Source organism: Pinus tabuliformis, chromosome 1_2 (assembly GCF_031772625.1).
Source record: "Pinus tabuliformis cultivar Carrire ecotype Pingquan chromosome 1_2, CPIR1, whole genome shotgun sequence".
NCBI lineage: Eukaryota > Viridiplantae > Streptophyta > Pinopsida > Pinales > Pinaceae > Pinus > Pinus tabuliformis.
This window is the reverse complement of record NC_142298.1, coordinates 229,060,777-229,079,668: the sequence shown is the minus strand read 5'-3', so window position 1 is coordinate 229,079,668 and position 18,892 is coordinate 229,060,777. Positions and strand designations below refer to the sequence as shown.

General features: G+C 39.3%; 1 protein-coding gene and 2 pseudogenes across 1 annotated transcript; all 3 read right to left on the bottom strand.

Moving 5' to 3' along the window:
• Positions 1-6,406: 6,406 nt before the first annotated feature.
• On the bottom strand, positions 6,407-7,292 carry LOC149205239 (protein NRT1/ PTR FAMILY 7.3 pseudogene; annotated as a pseudogene).
• Positions 7,293-7,813: 521 nt separating this feature from the next.
• Positions 7,814-9,680, bottom strand: LOC149205238 (glycolate oxidase-like). Its single transcript, XM_089397350.1, has 7 exons — positions 9,652-9,680; positions 9,191-9,315; positions 9,070-9,107; positions 8,840-8,917; positions 8,534-8,658; positions 8,038-8,104; positions 7,814-7,933 (listed from the first exon to the last, which is right to left on the bottom strand). The coding sequence occupies exons 1-7, from the start codon at positions 9,678-9,680 to the stop codon at positions 7,814-7,816; spliced, it is 582 nt and encodes a 193-aa protein (XP_089253476.1).
• Positions 9,681-10,157: 477 nt separating this feature from the next.
• On the bottom strand, positions 10,158-11,389 carry LOC149205237 (protein NRT1/ PTR FAMILY 7.3 pseudogene; annotated as a pseudogene).
• Positions 11,390-18,892: the final 7,503 nt, after the last annotated feature.

Below are 18,892 nucleotides of genomic sequence, written 5' to 3'. Positions count from 1 at the left end.
CTGATTTAGAGGCTGCTCTGAGTTACTAATAGAGACAGTTCTAAAAGATAAGGCTTTGAGAACCTTGCTTTAGTTGGTGGAGGCTTAGTACATTTTCTTCTGAAGCTTTGGCCTCAAACTCGAGAGCTACTTGTAAAGCATTCTCCAAAGCATTTATACTAAGCAGGTCCATTTTTCTTTGGATATTTTGGTTGAGATTCCTCTAAGAAGTGACTCGAGGAACTTTCATGTTCATCACCATGGACTTGAAGCCATCAAAAATATTGTTTGATGCCTTTGACCAGGTACTTTCCTTACGTGGATCCATTGCTTCATGATTTCCTCTGCTTTCCCCTTCAGGTATAACCTATCTTGCATTTCTTGCTTGAAGCATATCAAAGTTTGTGTAGGAGGTGAATTTGAGTTGACTAAGTCTCGTACAAGAGCCCACCGCCATGTTAATGGTTGGTCGCTCCATACTGACTTCTTTTAGCATCAACTTCTGTGCATCATTCAGTTGTTATAATTGAAAGAAGGCTTCTCGTACAAGAGCCCACCACCATGTTAAGGGTTGGTCGCTCCATACGGACTTCTATTAGCATCAACTTCTGTGCATCATCCAGTTGTTACATTTGAAATAAGGCTTCTAGGCTTTGCAGTGAAGCATCCAGCACTTATATTTTAGGATTGAAAGCTTGATATATAGTTCATATATCAGTGATGTTATTGTCCCATAATACCGTAAGACTGAAAGATTCATATCTGGTTTGAATTTTGATGATAGCGCTGGCCTCACATTCTGCTGGACTCCACATTTTCTGAAAGGCCGGCAACATATTTTGCATTTTAGATGCAATTGTTGGTTTTCAAATATGTCTTATACATTATTTTTATTGGACTTCATGCCTACAGAGATATTTACTCTTGGTTACTTCCCCAGCCATGATAGAGAAAAGGAGCCCAAACACTTGTGAGGCTTCTTCCTCTGCATAGGTGGTGTGTCAGAATGAGTGCTCTTTTTGGCAGACATTTGAGTAATGGTCTTCCACCAATATAAGATTCTGGTATGCAAGTATAATTTGAACATAGAATTGCCTACATGAACACATTGCCGGAGAATAGAGACTTCAAAGCTAGTTCTTCAAGCGCATGTAATATAGATTCATTTAGAAAAAGGATGCGTGAAGACAATTATAATGTTGATGACAGACTTTGATCACCATATTGAGGAACTAACATTATGCCCGAGCCCTACTGGCTTGAGAGTTTTGATAGGGTTTGTGTCTGACTAATATAGTCAATGAAGGTGAGTATTTAATAGGTTCTGATTGGACCACAAAACCATGATGAGTCTCAATGATTCCTCAGCAAGGCATCAACCAAAACAATGCAGGAATTACACAAGCCTTTCTGGATGCTCTCTAAAGAAACATGAAACTTCTCATTGTGTTCAACAACATTTCTATTGAAGGTCAAGTTGGCTCATGTAAAGCAAGGGAATTTTTGCATCTTCAACAACTTCACATTGTCAAAGACAGCCGTATTCTCTTGTCCAATGTAAGAAGAGAAAGAACACTTACAATGCAATATATTCATAAAAACATACTAAGAAATGATAGTTATCAAGACAGAATCTGAATTCAAATGTGGATACCATACATTATAGAAAACATTTGGCCCACAAAACTACAGTTCATAAAATTCAGGAGTATACATATTATTAAAGCAAAAACATGCACTTCAAATTTATTGAAAAAAAATAGGTATGTGGATAGTCCAGACTAATTTTATAAAAAAATTTAATGATTGGATAACATAAACCCCTACAAAAATGCTCAAAGGTCCGTTGAGCCTTCTGATGCAATCCCTTCAAGAAATTTATTTCCTTATCATACACTATAAACTATACGAAACCCAGCAAAAACTAGAGTAGCAGGTCTTCTCTAAAGAACATTAGATTTATTATTGAGATTATTACAAGTTTGATTTTAAAAAGTTGATAGCCATCACACTATTTTCTTGTGCTTGGTGGGTGTATGTATTTGTTTGTGTGTGTTGTGATTCTACTTTTGATAATGCAGGTCATGTAACTTGTTCTAGGTGTTTTGGAAGTAAGAAGGATATGCATAGGCATTAGGTACACCCTTTCAAGTTGAAAAATAAAAATTAAATAAGAACATAGCAAATAGAGAATATATGACTAAATACCTAGTGGAAGCTACTTATTTAGTATGTTGGCTTGGTTGGCATGCTTTATTTGAGTGTAACTTTGTTTATGAAGGTCTAAGCAGGCCTTTAAGGTGCAGGCAACAGTGTCCCAACTACAAACGCAGTCTCCCCGAGACTTCACACATGAACAAAATAGACAAACCTCTCTAGGCATCAGCAGCAGCATAGTAACCTAAAATCTCCCATGGCTAGCTCCTAAACGAGGGAGTAGTGACAGGCATTGGCGGGACACGGAGAAGAAATGGGAAAATAACATATTCATTGGTGGCTTGAAAGTTAAAATGCATTTTCTTAAGAATTCTTTAGGGTTTCTTGGGAAGATGATTTTTTTGGGTTAAAATTAGATTTGGTTTGGTTCAGTTTTGGACAAACAACAGATTGACTATACGAATCCCAACTATACCGAATTACGCTGAATGTCAGAATCCTGTGCTTTCTGCCACCTTGCTGCCAATTCACTCAAAGCATTTTCTTTTACAGACCTTGTCGATTTCACAGAAGAGCACATCCGTGAAGATGGAGGCCCTATTTCTTTCCACTGTTGATTTCTAATCTCGTTTTGGCGAGCCCTCTTATGCATTAAATAATTATCCCTTGCTTTTGCTCATTCTGCCAAAATCAACTCCCGGTCCAGTTCATACATTTTCCCAAGCTGGTCCCTATCTTCATTATCTTTGAATAAATCACTTCCTATGGATAATTCGCTAGCGGAATCATCACAACGACCCCTGTCATCATCATCCTTGTCACCAGAATCAAATTATTTTTCAGGGGAATTCTTGACCCAGAAGCCTTCCTATTTGCTGTCCCAACATCATCTGAATCATCGTCATCAATGTATTTCGAGTCACTTCCATCATCTGAATCAGAATCTTCCAGTCTCCCTTTCGAAGGATTTCGGTTTTGCTTTCCATCATTGGTAGATGTTCGACCAGCTGCTTCTAGCAGCAAATGCTCCAGTTCAGCCACAACTTTTTTCCCCTCTAAACACCCATGCCGATTGAATAGTCCTTTGTTCCCTAGCTAGAGCAGAGACTACAAATACCACTCCTCAATAGATCTTCAAAACCTAAAACCTACTGTCCATCAAACAGATTAAAATTGTGAGAGGCAAACGACACCATGGAGCTTAATAAATGTACCTCACCGAAATTACATTTTGTAATACATGGTCCTTACAATGAAACGAACATTACTATCTCAATTAGTTCAAAAGAACCCTTAGACCTGTAAAGAAAGCACATTGAACATAGAGATGGCAAATTTCAAAAATATTTCTGAGCCAAATTCTTCATATAATTGAAATGTTTGAGAAGTACACATATCACAAACCAAGTATGCGCAGAAGTGTGAGAATATAACAAACCCTAACTATACAATTAATACTGACCAAAAGTCATAGAATAATAAATAGCACATGAAATTCAAACCAAGTAAAATCAAAGTCCTACCAGAAATCTGAATATTGCCCTTAAGAAAATTTTATACTCACAATGAAAAAAAGGGCGTCACAGAACAGGCAACGAAACTCTAAATGACCAACTCAAATTTATATTAATGTAAGTACAAACATTGACGAAACTGTGCAGATGTAAGCTACTGAAAGAATGAAAAGACACCAAATTTCTAATAGAGATGAGAAACAGATACAGAACAATTAATGATTGGAAAATTTGAACTTTCTACAAGGAAAGAGTTAACGAACATTGTCACAAAAACCGAGTTCGAGTAAATAAATGGAATTTTATCTTATTGTTTGAAACGATAACTACCTGAATCCAAAACATCACCGAATACACAGACATTGTTTTCAAAAAAAAGAAAAAAACAGATCTCTCAACAAAAGCTGGAACTCTCTAGATTCCAGCGAAAATAACTGGAAAGTGGTGAAGAACGTCTAAACGAGCGGCACGAAAATACACATAAAATCAGATATTAACATATACCTAGCCGACCTCAGACGAAACAAGGCCGAAGACTGGACACCTGAACTTGTAAACAGACTGACTCTGTCTCATGAAGCCCTAGCTCGAATACCTCCAGAGGAAACATCCCCGAACAATAACTCTGAAGAAAGAGAGGCCATTGGGTTGGAAGACAAAAGCACAGTGTGAGGATCAACAATCAAACTTCGTTCAATCGTCTAACACCACAAATCCACGGTCAACATTAGGACACGGCATTGGCTGGGGCAATTCATTTCAAAGGGAAACACCTTACGACGTAATTAGCTAAAGGTACAGTAGCTAAACAGGGGAGATTGTGGAATCCATAAGAAATTCATAATATGCAAGCAATTGAAGGGATATCTTTGTAAAAAAATAAAAAACAACCATGCAGAAACAAATTGAACCATTTCACATCCTGCTCAAAAACTCAAACTAAACAATTTTTAGACCCGTGCCTTCTGTTAGTGGATATCACAATGAGACTTTTCAGAACATTAGATACCTCAGTGTCAGACAAGGGATGAACAAAGAGGAATCCCGGATAAAATGGAGACTTCTGACTTATTTTAAGTTTGATACATTATAAGTGTTAAATGATTTTTCTAACCCTAGCGTCGCTTCTGATCCTAAAAGAATTCCACAATGTTCTGATTTTTATTGAGAGCTAAGAAAGTGTTAAAACATGGGTACAAACTCATAACGTTAAAGAGGAGTATACTGTGAATATAAGATTTATCCCACGTGTCTACCTAGTCCCGTCAACAAATCTAAAATAGAATTAATTGTCACTACCTATTTCTAATGTCAGACTCCCTCCGCCCAAGTCGAGGTGTGTCCACAGTCAGTGCAATTGCCTTAAAACCAGCCCTCTCCGCTCTTCTAACAAGTTGTGCAACAACATTCCTATTCTTGTAAACCTGCCAGCAATGACATCTAAATTTTAACACCACTCATACATCCACATTTAGTGAACCCAACGCAATATAACTGATCTTACCATTGGTTTAGGAGCCTATAATACAATTGGATGGATATGAACTCAATTACATCTCAGAAAACATGGGAAGACAATCATATCCATGTCAAGATCTCCATTTAATGTCACAAAAGTTCCTTGTTGTTGATAATCATTGTTCGAGACACTTCCATCTGAGCTCTCATCAACTTTTTTAAGGCAGAGCCATCCAAATCTACCCGAACTGGAAGAACAGTCTCCATTGTCGTCCAACTGAATATTCCTAGTATTAGGCCCATCATTTTTTTAATTTAAATTTTAAATTTTAATAACTTTTTATATAATTTTTGAAGATCACATATCCTAATAAGCATTTTTCAAAGTGATAAATAATTTTTAATTTTGATTGATTAGTTTTTAAAAAAATTCTTTGAGTCAAAAGTTTGCTTTCAAACACATGGTCAAGATAATTCCCTTCAATATTGTCGAATCATCTTGTCATGTGTCATAGAATCCTTAAAATATTTAACATTTTAGATGATAAAAAATTAAAGAGACAGGCACATGCTTTTTCTTTTGAACTTGAAGAGAGCAAACCCTCATTGATTTAAATACTTTTGAATATAAACTTGATTACAGAGACTTTTTCTTTTGAACTTCAAACCCTGATTGATTTAAATACTCTTGAATATAAACTTGATTAGAAATAAAGAGATAGACTAATGGCTTTGTCTTTTGAACTTCAAGAAAGCAAAGCTTTATTGATTTAAATACTCTTGAATATAAACTTGAACTTGTAGTAAGTGGTTGAATCCATGTTAGCCCAAATTTCATTATGTTGGAATCTGTGAGAACTTGTAGGAAGCAGTTGAATCCATGATATCCCCAAATTGCATTGCCATGGAATCTGTGTGTCAGAAATATGATTTAAATGTTTGTAAGCATAAGAGAACAATTAATTAAATGCACTAAACTTCTGAACAAATTAATTTATTGTTAGAACTCTTTCACTATTAGAATCCACTTTACAGTGCATGAAGTTGGTGTAGCAGTACCACCTTCAATTCCTATACCTTAGATTCTATCAGCAGGGCCTCTCTTTTTCTTTTACCCCTCTTCGCCTTCAATGACGATTGGGTGCTCTCTCTGTTCAAGACCTTTCAGGCCAGCTCTTCGAAGCTTTTTAGCTTACAATAAAAAGGTTCAAAGTGATTGTTCTAGTTTATAGATCCACCTTACAATAGTAAGCCCTTGCATCCATACATAGAACCTTGCGAACGAAGGAGGAAAACACTTATTTAATATGAGCTAGTTCTTCGTCCTCAGTAGATTCTTTGTAAACTGAAATGTTGGTATAGGATCTGGAGCACAAAATATAGACAATGAAGTCAATTGATGTGAGGGCTGCTAATAACAGGTAGAAGCGATCCATGTGCCCCTTGTTCAGATTGCCTGGTATCCAATCCTAGTCTATCTTCCTTCTTTGTCACATACATTACGACTGTCACCAGCAAACTGCTCACATAATTGCCAAACGATATTGAGGTCATGCACAGGGCACTTCCAAAGCTTCGGAGTGCATCAGGGGCCTGACTATTGAAAAATTCTGGCTACCCACATACATGAACACCTCTGAAGCACCGATCAGAGCGTACTGAGGAATCTGCCAGAAAATCCTGAGGGAGCTTGGACTGTCGGGTATGATTTTGTTGTCTACTTCTTTCAGCCGATAAATCTCAACTATAGCAGTAGCAACCATGGCGCGCATACCCGCGATCAACCCCACTCCCATCCTCTGTAGCTCGGTGAAACCCTTTGGATTGCGTGTGACCTTATAACCAGAAGGAACTAACACCCACATGTATAAAGCTATCCACGCTGAAAATATCAAACATGGACATTGCAGCAGCTGGAACATTAAAGCTACCCAAGGAGGTGTTCATTGTAGCACCCTGCTCCACAAACAAAGATGCCATTTGGGTGAACACCACTGAGTAAATGATTGCACACAACCAGATAGGAAGCAACCTCAGGATGCATTTTACTTCTTCCACTTGAGTCACTGTGCAAAGTCTCCATGGACTTCCTTCCTTTCCTTCCACTTCCACTGTGTCATTATCTGTTTCTATTGCTGCCTTGTCAAGGAACCTTAAAACCAATTCAAGTTCAATATAATCCATCAATATGGAAATAAGAGAAAAAATCTGATTTCAGTCATAAAGATGGTGAAAAAATAGATACGGGAGCTGAAGGTACATCCTTTTCAAATGACTATGTATTAGCTGAAGGTACAGTAGCTAAACAGGGGAGATTGTGGAATCCATAAGAAACTCATAATATGCAAGCAATTGAAGGGCTATCTTTGTAAAAAAAATAAAAAACAACCATGCAGAAACAAATTGAACCATTTCACATCCTGCTCTCAAACTCAAACTAAACAATTTTTAGACCCATGCCTTCTGTTTTGGTGTTAAATGGGTAATCAAATGCATTGGTGTGACAATATGCATATTTTCAGCTTACAAGTTGGAAAAAGGATACAGAGTATTTCTTGAAAAAGGATACGAAGTATTTCTTGAAGATGTAAATCATAATATGACTCATCACAAATAATTTTTCTGAGATTTAGAAGGTCACAAGAAAAGGCAGGAACTCAACCCCAAGATTTTTCCAGGTGCTTCTCTATCCATTTTCATTCTATTCAAACACAATACTGAAGAATTATTTGAAATATCTCTCTACCAGGACTATTACAAACCTTCCAACTCAATGATCTGTCAATTTGACCTGCAACATATGATTCCAGTTCAGAATCCGTTGTCTGCAAGAAAAAACCAACTTAAGGAAGAAGTCTAGACCTTGAATATAGGAAGAACTAAAAACAACATCCTTCTATTTAAAGAACTAATAAAATGGAATACATACCTTCCCCATTTTCCGAAGATCCAAACCTTCGAAATTATTTAAGGTAAGATATGCAGGCAATGCGAATCTACATTTTTGACAAAGAAAAATCAATAGAAGTAAAAAACAATCATGGATCCAGAATTGAATCTCAACACAGAGGTGTGCCTTACTGTCTAGCATGTATGAGTGGATATCACAATGAGACTTTTCAGAACATTAGATACCTCAGTGTCAGACAAGGGATGAACAAAGAGGAATCCTAGATAAAATGGAGACTTCTGACTTATTTTAAGTTTGATACATTATAGGTGCTAAATTCTTTTTCTAACCCTAGTGTTGCTTCTGATCCTAAAAGAATTCCACAATGTTCTGATTTTTATTGAGAGCTGAGAAAGTGTTAAAACATGGGTACAAACTCATAACGTTAAAGAGGAGTATACTCTGAATATAAGATTTATCCCACATGTCTACCTAGTCCTGTCAGCAAATCTAAAATAGAATTAATTTTCACTACCTATTTCTAATGTCAGACTCCCTCTGCCCAAGTCGAGGTGTGTCCACAGTCAGTGCAATTGCCTTAAAACCAGTCCTCTCCACTCTTCTAACAAGTTGTGCAATAACATTCCTAATCTTGTAAACCTGCTAGCAATGACATCTAAATTTTAACACCACTCATACATCCACATTTAGTAAACCCAACACAATATAACTGATCTTACCATTGGTTTAGGAGCCTATAATACAATTGGATGGATATGAACTCAATTACATCTCAGAAAACATGGGAAGAAAATCATATGGGTTGAAATGATAAACTTACATAAAGTTGAAAAAAGCGAATGCCTGGTCCAGTTGAAGCAACCTCTTCAACACTTGATGTAGCCCATGAAGAAAGCGTCTACAACAAATATGTCCAAGCCTCAATTTTTATCAACACAACAAACTATTTCAAAATCCAAAATCATTATAATTTCTTAAATCCTTAATAGCTAGAAGGAAATTAAAAAATTCAGAAGATCGATCCCACAAAGAGAAGACCGATGCCCAAACCATTATAGTTCCAGCAGCTCTTGCAGTAGCATACTCTCCTGTAAAAGATGATGGATTCACTTTCAAAAAATATATGCTTCAAAATAGGATGTTAATTGCAATACAATAATCTAATGCATACCTTCGGGATGAGCCATCTTTTGCATGGCAGTTGGAGCAATCATAATAGGCATTGATATCTTGAATCCCAACACAGTGGTACTCAGATCCACCTTTGTTACATCAACCAATATACAGGGACGGAACCTGATACATACAACATCAACCAAAATCTTTGTAATAATGTCAATTCCCCTGATGCTTGTAATGAAAGAGGTGCCATAATGTTCAAAAGTTTGGCCCAAGACAGGGTGACTAAAATTGAAAATTATAGCTATTCAATGTTTATCTAATCTGATTGCAGTCATAAAGATGGTGAAAAGATAGATACGGGAGCTGAAGGTACATCTTTTTCAAACCCTGATTGATTTAAATACCCTTGAATATAAACTTGATTAGAAATAAAGAGACAGACTAATGGCTTTATCTTTTGAACTTCAAGAAAGCAAAGCTTTATTGATTTAAATACTCTTGAATATAAACTTGAACTTGTAGTAAGTGGTTGAATCCATGTTAGCCCAAATTTCATTATGTTGGAATCTGTGAGAACTTGTAGGAAGCAGTTGAATCCATGATATCCCCAAATTGCATTTCCATGGAATCTGTGTGTCAGAAATATGATTTAAATGTTTGTAAGCGTAAGAGAACAATTAATTAAATGCACTAAACTTCTGAACAAATTAATTTATTGTTAAAACTCTTTCACTATTAGAATCCACTTTACAGTGCATGAAGTTGGTGTAGCAGTGTCACCTTCAACTCTTGTACCTTTGATTCTATCAGCAGGGCCTCTCTTTTTCTTTTACCCCTCTTCGCCTTCAATGACGATTGGGTGCTCTCTTTGTTCAAGACCTTTCAGGCCAGCTCTTCGAAGCTTTTTATCTTACAATAAAAAGGTTCAAAGTGATTGTTCTAGTTTATAGATCCACCTTACAATAGTAAGCCCTTGCATCCATACACAGAACCCTGCGAACGAAGGAGGAAAACACTTATTTAATATGAGCTGGTTCTTCGTCCTCAGTAGATTCTTTGTAAACTGCAATGTTGGTATAGGATCTAGAGCACAAAATATAGACAATGAAGTCAGTTGATGTGAGGGCTGCTAATAACAGGTAGAAGCGATCCATGTGCCCCTTGATTAGATTTCCTCGTATCCAACCCGGTCTATCTTCCTTCTTTGTTACATACATTACGACTGTCACCAGCAAACTGCTCACATAATTGCCAAACGATATTGAGGTCATGCACAAGGCACTTCCAAAGCTTCGGAGTGCATCAGGGGCCTGACTATTGAAAAATTCTAGCTGACCCACATACATGAACACCTCTGAAGCACCGATCAGAGCGTACTGAGGAATATGCCAGAAAATGCTGAGGGAGCTTGGACTGTCGGGTATGATTTTGTTGTCTACTTCTTTCAACCGATAAATCTCAACTACAGTAGCAGCAACCATGGCGAGCATACCCACGATCAACCCCACTCCCATCCTCTGTAGCTCGGTGAAACCCTTTGGATTGTGTGTGACCTTATAACCAAAAGGAACTAACACCCGCCTGTATAAAGCTATCCACACTGCAACACTGAAACTATCAAACATGGACATTGCAACAGTTGGAACATTGAAGCTACCCAAGGAGGTGTTCATTGTAGCACCCTGCTCCACAAACAATGATGCCATTTGGGTGAACACCACTGAGTAAATGATTGTGCACAACCAGATAGGAAGCAACCTCAGGATGCATTTTACTTCTTCCACTTGAGTCACTGTGCAAAGTCTCCATGGACTTCTTTCCTTTCCTTCCACTTCCACTGTGTCATTATCTGTTTCTATTGTTGCCTTGTCAAGGAACCTTAAAACCAATTCAAGTTCAATATAATCCATCAATATGGAAATAAGAGAAAAACCAGCGTAGGGTACAGTAATTATCATAGAGACATAGAGATGGTGAACTGAATAATTAGAGGAACGGAAAGGGTGCTTATATGGCTAGCATATTCATATTGGGGTTACGCATACACATACCTTAATCCTTCACTGTGCAGTATATTTCGGCATCCGCTGATTGCACTCTCTGTACTGGGTAGCTCGTAAAGGTCCTTATGAGCATTTGATGGGCATTTCAACCTCCATTTCAGAATCGCTGCCACAAATACTTGGGCGAAACGAGTACAAATATTGATATAACAGCACAAGGCTATGCATGCAGGGAAGAAAGACATGAAGAGTCTCTGCGAAGAGTCTCATCGCTAGCAGAAGAGTCTCATCGCCAGCAGGCAGTCTCTGCGAAGAGTCTCATCGCCAGCAGGCCAGGCCTAGCCTTTCATGGCCCATTACCATGGAAAAAAACCATTTTTCTATGAAAAAAACAGATTAAACGAATGGCAGAAAACACTCCAATCATCTAACACATATAATCAATGGCTCAGGATCATGTAACACATATAATCAATGGCTCATGATCGCACACGTCACATTTTAGGGATGTCTTTCTCAGGGGGAACGCCTTACTTTTTATCAATTTAACTGAATATTTTTTAAAATAAAAATTAAATATTAATATTCATTGTGTTATGAAAGTATTAATGAGCGAAGTATGTAGATGTCTATTGTTAAATTTAAGCACAATTTAAGCAAGTAGATTATCCTGCATATACCGGTATGGTAGACCATGAATATTGGTGACAGTTGAGAACCTTAGCATCTGATATGGTCATTATTTTTTTTTGTTTTTTAAATCTCTTCCTCTCTCACAATGTTTGGTTAGTGTATTTTTATGATATTGACTACTATGTGGGTCTCTCGGACATTGTGAATTAAGTTAGCATTGTTGCTCTTTCACCTCACCTATAGTTTACTGTACTCTCTCTGTACCTCTTTTATATGTTGTGATTAATGTTTTCATTCAAATATTAATCGTGCACTGCATGATTTACTTTACATTCTATGAACCTTTCCATAATCTTTTATATTTTATTCCTCAGCTTGGTACTGATATTTATCTCTCTTTTCTCTCTCGTCTGTCATTCAAATTCATGAACAGATTTCTAATAGATTACATATTGATTTGATCAGACGTATCTTCAAAGGTGTCGTCACTGTTGAATGGACCATTGAATGAAGACGTGGTTCGTGAATTACGCGAATTTTGCGATCAAATGACAGTCCCCTATTTTCATTTCATATTCATAAATCACTCCTATCTCCCAAATTTTATGCTCCTCAAGGATAGACGCTTGCTGGGAAAGGAAAAGTCATTATTGCAAACCCCGAAGGGTTTGACATGAAATATTTGAGAGACAATCCTGAGGAATACGAATCTGAAATTGATGTCAAGGGCGTGACAGTATCTACTTTTAAGTAGAATTGGCATGGATCTGTTGCCATCGCCAATCGCAGTTCCTACTTATAAAGTAGACATGGTTAGCTAGTTAGTCTTCAGCGGTTAAATTTGTCCAGAGTTCAAAATTGTGCCGCATTACTTGTGTGTAGAGATGTATCTTATAATCTAGTATTAAGGAGATGTCATTAACTTCGTTTTTGCGTTCATCTCAATGAATTCAGAATCTAACTAGTATCCCATTAATAAAAAAAATAAAAAAAATACAAAGTAAAATTAAATATAAATATTTCATCAGTTTTAATGAAAATCATTATTAAATATTACATTATAACATTATACTAGCTTTGTGTTTACTTGATTCAATATTTAATATTGAAAAAAAAATATTAATAACAAAAACATATTTTGCATCAATAAAATATTTGAACATCTATATCGAATAACATAATTTTTTATCATTTTTTTATGAAGAGATGTAAGAACACTTGGAAGCTAATGATGGTCTCTCATCATGTGTTAGTGGTAATACAAATCTATAAAAAGATCAATATGTTAATTTGGAGGGATAACTAGAGATCCTCACACAATAAATTTTGAGATGGTTTAAAAGGATAAAATGTAGAAAATGGGTTGGCTTTCGGAATATATGTCTAACTATGGAAATTTTGAGTTTTCCTAAGAGTCATTATTCCCTCTGGTCAAGTGATTGCAGATGGTGTGTGTGTGTGCCAAGCTTCTCATGGACCAATATAAGGCTACCATACCAGGTTTTCTACTGACCTAGTGGTATTCCAAAAAACCTTTAAGTGAAGATGACACTACTGTTACTTCGTGCAACACAAACATTGATGATGGCAAGGGGTAGTTGTTTTTATTCCCCGAGTGGTTCAAGTTTATGGAATCAATGTGTTGGAGAGGTAAATCCCCTCTACGGATAGAGGCGATCCCTACTAGCCCAGAATGGGTCTAGCAACAATCAATCAATGCTACTATGCAAGTTCCTAATTGCAAATAAAAGATAGGTAATGAACACCTACTTGGATTCCAATGCTATTGTTTGATGAAGATATGTCGTTCTCGCTCCTTCGCTTTGGCCAGTCACGATCTTCCACGATCTCCTTAGATAGATACCTGCACACACGAAGAGAGACGCAAAAACAAGCGTGAAATCTAATAAATGCAATTATACATCAGTCAGAAAGGATGTAATTCACATTAACCATTACGAAGACAAATGAGAATGGAACCATAATAGTAGTCATCTATTTATTAATCAATAACAGAGAAAGGTACAACCAAAGTTCTGACGTTGAGTCCTTCTCAAGAGGGTCCAGCCAGCAAGTCTCTTAAGCATTCACCCTTGGAGGTAAATCTCCCAAAAAAAAAGCTCTCTCTCACACAAGAAATACTCACAACCTTCCTCAAGCTTCCTCTAGCAAATCCACACTTGTCACACCAACTACCTACTAGTAGCAGCACTCTAAGCACTATGAACTCCACACTTATCCAAAACTAGCTGCTCATGGCCATGGTAGAGGCTTAAATAGGAGAAGGAGTCTCCATGAATGGTGGGAGGATGAGCTTATCTCCAAGGAAGGTGGTTCAAATGATGAACAGACATGCCATAGAAGGGAGGACGGCATTCACAAGGCCAACAACCAGGTCTGGAGTCATCTGGAAGGCTGGCTATTAGAACAAACTCGCCCAAACTGGATCAGCGCGGGTGTATAACTGCACTGGAGCGCTGACATCGCATCTTAATAACGGAGTAGGCTATGTCAGTGCGGCTTAATACAAACATAGGATGCGCTGGCTCATGAAATTCGACCAGCGCGGAAAACCCGTGTGCTTCCGCGCTGGCAGCGCATCAGTTGCACTATCAGCTGCCCGTCAGCGTGGTTATTTTAATAACAGTCGCGATCATGGAAAAAACTTTGGCAAAGTGGGTCATTTGGCCAGTTTAGAGAGCATGAGCATGATTAATTTGAATTCATGACACAGTAGGGAGACTGATAGGGAGACAATGACAAATTACTATGTAACAGATGCCCCCTAAAGCATGAAGCCCGAGAGAGTGGGAGGGGTGAAATGCTTTACAAAACTCGCTGAACTGGAACACCACCAGGAAGAACCTGCACGTATGTACAACTGATATCTCGATTACATGTAGTCTAGGCATGGGCGCAGCCATCCAAAAGACATACGAAGAAGGTCTGTGGTATGGACGCAGCCACCCAACTGAAGAGGCCATGATGATAAGAAGGTATGGTCGCAGCCATCCCAAAGACTCAGGTATGGGCGCAGCCATCCATCAATGAGTCATGCAATAACAATCCACAAAATCGTAGCCTGGTTCGCAACAGACAAAAACCAGGGTCTTGCGCTCCATCCCAACCCGAACAAAGTACAAGTCCAAGCATGTGAATACATGAGCTGAAGTTGAACGTGCATGAACATCGTCTGATTACCAGCCAATAATGAAAACTGTTAACAGACGCGATAGAGGAGATCCCTGGAGAGGTAAATCCCCTCTACGGATAGAGGCAATCCCTGCTAGCCCAGAATGGGTCTAGCAACAATCAATCAATGCTACTATGCAAGTTCCTAATTGCAAATAAAAGATAGGCAATGAACACCTACTTGGATTCCAACGCTATTATTTGATGAAGAGATGTCGTTCTCGCTCCTTCGCTTTGGCCGGTCACGATCTTCCACGATCTCCGTAGATAGATACCTGCACACACGAAGAGAAATGCAAACACAAGTGTGAAATCTAATAAATGCAATTATACATCAGTCAGAAAGGATGTAATTCACATTAACCATTACGAAGACAAATGAGAATGGAACCATAATAGTAGTCATCTATTTATTAATCAATAATAGAGAAAGGTACAACCGAAGTTCTGACGTTGAGTCCTTCTCAAGAGGGTCCAGCCAGCAAGTCTCTTAAGCATTCACCCTTGGAGGTAGATCTCCCAAAACAAAATCTCTCTCTCACACAAGCAATACTCACAACCTTCCTCAAGCTTCCTCTAGCAAATCCACACTTGTCACACCAACTACCTACTAGCAGTAGCACTCTAAGCACTATGAACTCCACACTTATCCAAAACTAGCTGCTCATGGCCATGGTAGAGGCTTAAATAGGAGAAGGAGTCTCCATGAATGGTGGGAGGATGAGCTTATCTCCAAGGAAGGTGGTTCAAATGACAAATAGACATTCCATAGAAGGGAGGGCGACATTCACAAGGCCAACAACCAGGTCTGGAGTCATCTGGAAGGCTGGATGTTAGAACAAACTTGCCCAAACTGGGTCAGCGCGGGTGTATAACTGCACTGGAGCGCTGACATTGCATCTTAATAACGGAGGAGGCTGTGGCAGCGCGACTTAATACAAACATAGGATGCGCTGACTCATGAAATTCGACCAGCACGGAAAACCCGTGTGCTTCCGCGCTGGCAGCGCATCAGTTGCACTATCAGCCGCCCGTCAGCGCGGTTATTTTAATAACAGTCGCGATCATGGAAAAAACTTTGGCAAAGTGGGTCATTTGGCCAGTTTAGAGAGCATGAGCATGATTAATTTGAATTCATGACACAGTAGGGAGACTGACAGGTAGACAGTGACAAATTACTATGTAACAGATGCCCCCTAAAGCATGAAGCCCGAGAGAGTGGGAGGGGTGAAATGCTTTACAAAACTCGCTGAACTGGAACACCACCAGGAAGAACCTGCACGTATGTACAACTGATATCTCGATTACATGTAGTCTAAGCATGGGCGCAGCCATCCAAAAGACATACGAAGAAGGTCTGTGGTATGGACGCAGCCACCCAGCTGAAGAGACCATGATGATAAGAAGGTATGGTCGCAGCCATCCCAAAGACTCAGGTATGGGCGCAGCCATCCATCAATGAGTCATGCAATAACAATCCACAAAATCGTAGCCTGGTTCGCAACAGATAAAAACTAGGGTCTTGCGCTCCATCCCAACCCGAACAAAGTACAAGTCCAAGCATGTGAATACATGAGCTGAAGTCGAACATGCATGAACATCGTCTGATTACCAGCCAATAATGAAAACTGTTAACAGACGCGATAGAGGAGATCCATGGAGAGGTAAATCCCCTCTACGGATAGAGGCGATCCCTACTAGCCCAGAATGGGTCTAGCAACAATCAATCAATGCTACTATGCAAGTTCCTAATTGCAAATAAAAGATAGGCAAAGAACACCTACTTGGATTCCAACGCTATTGTTTGATGAAGAGATGTCGTTCTCGCTCCTTCTCTTTGGCCGGTCACGATCTTCCACGATCTCCGTAGATAGATACCTGCACACACGAAGAGAAATGCAAACACAAGTGTGAAATCTAATAAATGCAATTATACATCAATCAGAAAGGATGTAATTCACATTAATCATTACGAAGACAAATGAGAATGGAACAATAATAGTAGTCATCTATTTATTAATCAATAATAGAGAAAGGTACAACCGAAGTTCTGACGTTGAGTCCTTCTCAAGAGGGTCCAGCCAGCAAGTCTCTTAAGCATTCACCCTTGGAGGTAGATCTCCCAAAACAAAAGCTCTCTCTCACACAAGCAATACTCACAACCTTCCTCAAGCTTCCTCTAGCAAATCCACACTTGTCACACCAACTACCTACTAGCAGCAACACTCTAAGCACTATGAACTCCACACTTATCCAAAACTAGCTGCTCATGGCCATGGTAGAGGCTTAAATAGGAGAAGGAGTCTCCATGAATGGTGGGAGGATGAGCTTATCTCCAAGGAAGGTGGTTCAAATGACAAATAGACATTCCATAGAAGGGAGGGCGACATTCACAAGGCCAACAACCAGGTCTGGAGTCATCTGAAAGGCTGGCTGTTAGAACAAACTCGCCCAAACTGGATCAGCGCGGGTGTATAACTGCACTGGAGCGCTGACATCGCATCTTAATAATGGAGGAGGCTGTGACAGTGCGGCTTAATACAAACATAGGATGCACTGGCTCATGAAATTCGACCAGCACGGAAAACCCGTGTGCTTCCGCACTGGCAGTGCATCAGTTGCACTATCAGCTGCCCATCAGCGCGGTTATTTTAATAACAGTCGCGATCATGGAAAAAACTTTGGCAAAGTGGGTCATTTGGCCAGTTTAGAGAGCATGAGCATGATTAATTTGAATTCATGACACAGTAGGGAGACTGACAGGTAGACAGTGACAAATTACTATGTAACAGATGCCCCCTAAAGCATGAAGCCCGAGAGAGTGGGAGGGGTGAAATGCTTTACAAAACTCGCTGAACTGGAACACCACCAGGAAGAACCTGCACGTATGTACAACTGATATCTCGATTACATGTAGTCTAGGCATGGGCGCAGCCATCCAAAAGACATACGAAGAAGGTCTATGGTATGGACGCAGCCACCCAGCTGAAGAGACCATGATGATAAGAAGTTATGGTCGCAGCCATCCCAAAGACTCAGCTATGGGCGCAGCCATCCATTAATGAGTCATGCAATAACAATCCACAAAATCGCAGCCTGGTTCGCAACAGACAAAAACCAGGGTCTTGCGCTCCATCCCAACCCAAACAAAGTACAAGTCCAAGCATGTGAATACATGAGCTGAAGTCGAACATGAATGAACATCGTCTGATAACCAGCCAATAATGAAAACTGTTAATAGACGCGAGAGGTACCACCAATAATGACAATGGTCCTCAAGGTACTTATAGGTACAATCCACAGCGTGTGAATCAATGAGCTGGTGTCGAACACCCGCAGAATCATCCGATCGGAGGCCAATGATGAAAACCTCACGTCGAACACGAAGAACCTGCCATTGAGGCATGCAGGCTCTAAGGCACCTGAAGGGAGTCTCTAGGTCACTTTCCTGGATAATGAGCTGAAGTCGACAGGAAGTAACCTTGATCGAAGGTGGGCCATGATGTTTCCCACATCATCGACACGAGACAGAGAAGGATAAAATATTTTGTGTGAGACATCAGAGGGAGGTGGTAAGTTTGCAGAGGCAAACTTCTCTTGAACATATCAGCGGCACGACAGCGGATTTGGCAGTATCTGACATCAAATGAGCAGAGGTCATGGTGACAAGGCAATGAGCAGATGACAGGTCAAACAGGATAACCCAAACCCACGGAGGCTAGTGTAAAACAAGATGAGAAATCCCCACCCAGACACGAATGCAGACGAGTGCCATGTTCAAGAGCGACATATTGCCGATACGACCATTATTACAGTTCCATTTTCCCCACCATTTCTGGCAGGTACCCTGATTATTTTTGGATGACAAGCTTGACGGGGATAGCATATGCTTGGAAGGCGTCATTTTGACAGTGTCCGATGTC